The sequence below is a fragment of the Bison bison genome, unplaced genomic scaffold (genome assembly GCF_000754665.1).
Source record: "Bison bison bison isolate TAMUID 2011002044 unplaced genomic scaffold, Bison_UMD1.0 scf7180017857577, whole genome shotgun sequence".
NCBI classification, from domain to species: domain Eukaryota; kingdom Metazoa; phylum Chordata; class Mammalia; order Artiodactyla; family Bovidae; genus Bison; species Bison bison.
Window position 1 is genome coordinate 18957 of NW_011488150.1, and position 963 is coordinate 19919.

Genomic DNA, 963 nt, shown 5'->3' on the forward strand with positions numbered 1-963 from the left:
CCTCTCCACCCCGGGCCAGCCCGGCAGAGGCCGCTCACCAGCTTCTGCAGCGTGCCCGCGGGCGGCCTCTCCTGCAGCGCCAGCTTGCCCCGGGGCCACTTCTCCTCAGCGCCGGGGCCCTGGGGGTTCACCTTGGGGTTCCCGCAGCCCTGGATGACCTGGGGGAGCACGCAGGGGTCCTGACGGGCGCCAGGCCGCATTGGGGGCCCCTCCCCTGCCCACTGCTCCCCCGCCGCACCTTGGCTGTGAGCGTGTCACTGTTGTCCTGGAGGGCGTTGATGGCCTCCGCCAGCCAGTAGTGCACGCCGCCGACGACACTCTCCGCGCCCGACGGGCCCCAGAACTTGTCCGTGATGAGCACCATGGAGTCTGGCCCAGGCGTGAACAGAAACATGGGGTACTTTGCATGGACACACACTGGCTCATGGCTGTGCTACGCGCAGGCACGTCAGCCCGCACAAGACAGTATTTCTGCACGTCTGCTCACTGCAGGCCAGCCCTCTTACACGCGCTCCTGATGTGTTGGCACGCGGGTATAGGTTGGGCACGCGGGTATAGGTTGAGCACGTGTGTCTAAGCGTACGCCTGCCGGCACACACACACCCAGCCCACCGTGTGCACACGTCACCGCATGTCTCACAGTGTTCGCATCATGCCATCACACGTCCATGTCAGCCTGTGTTTGGGCGTGTATGCGTGCTGGCCTGTGTCACCACGGGTGTCAATACGGATGCGTGTTGGCTCACCTCACACGAGCAGATGCACACACGAGTGCGTCTGGTGACCCACCTCACGTCTGCACATGCCAGCCGGCTCACCCGTGGCAGCAGTGCACACGGTAATTCGCGCACGGGTCGCCCTGCCACGCGTCTCATGCGTGCACCTCGGCGTGCTCGCTCAGTGGGCAAGGACAGGAACCTGACCCTCAGGGCACCCTCCCGGGCAGCTGGCCATGGCACCTTC

The 963-nt window shown here is 65.7% G+C and overlaps 1 protein-coding gene across 1 annotated transcript in view; it reads right to left on the reverse strand.

Moving 5' to 3' along the window:
• The window catches only part of LOC105003627, a gene marked incomplete at its 3' end in the record, with an annotated part of 14745 nt that extends 13798 nt beyond the window's left edge, over positions 1-947 (reverse strand). Inside the window, exons 1-2 of the mRNA XM_010860922.1 lie at positions 239-947; positions 39-158 (exon numbers count right to left, since the gene is read on the reverse strand). Coding sequence (XP_010859224.1) covers positions 39-158; positions 239-394 — 276 coding nt within the window. The remainder of the gene's footprint in view (positions 1-38; positions 159-238) is intronic.
• Positions 948-963: the final 16 nt, after the last annotated feature.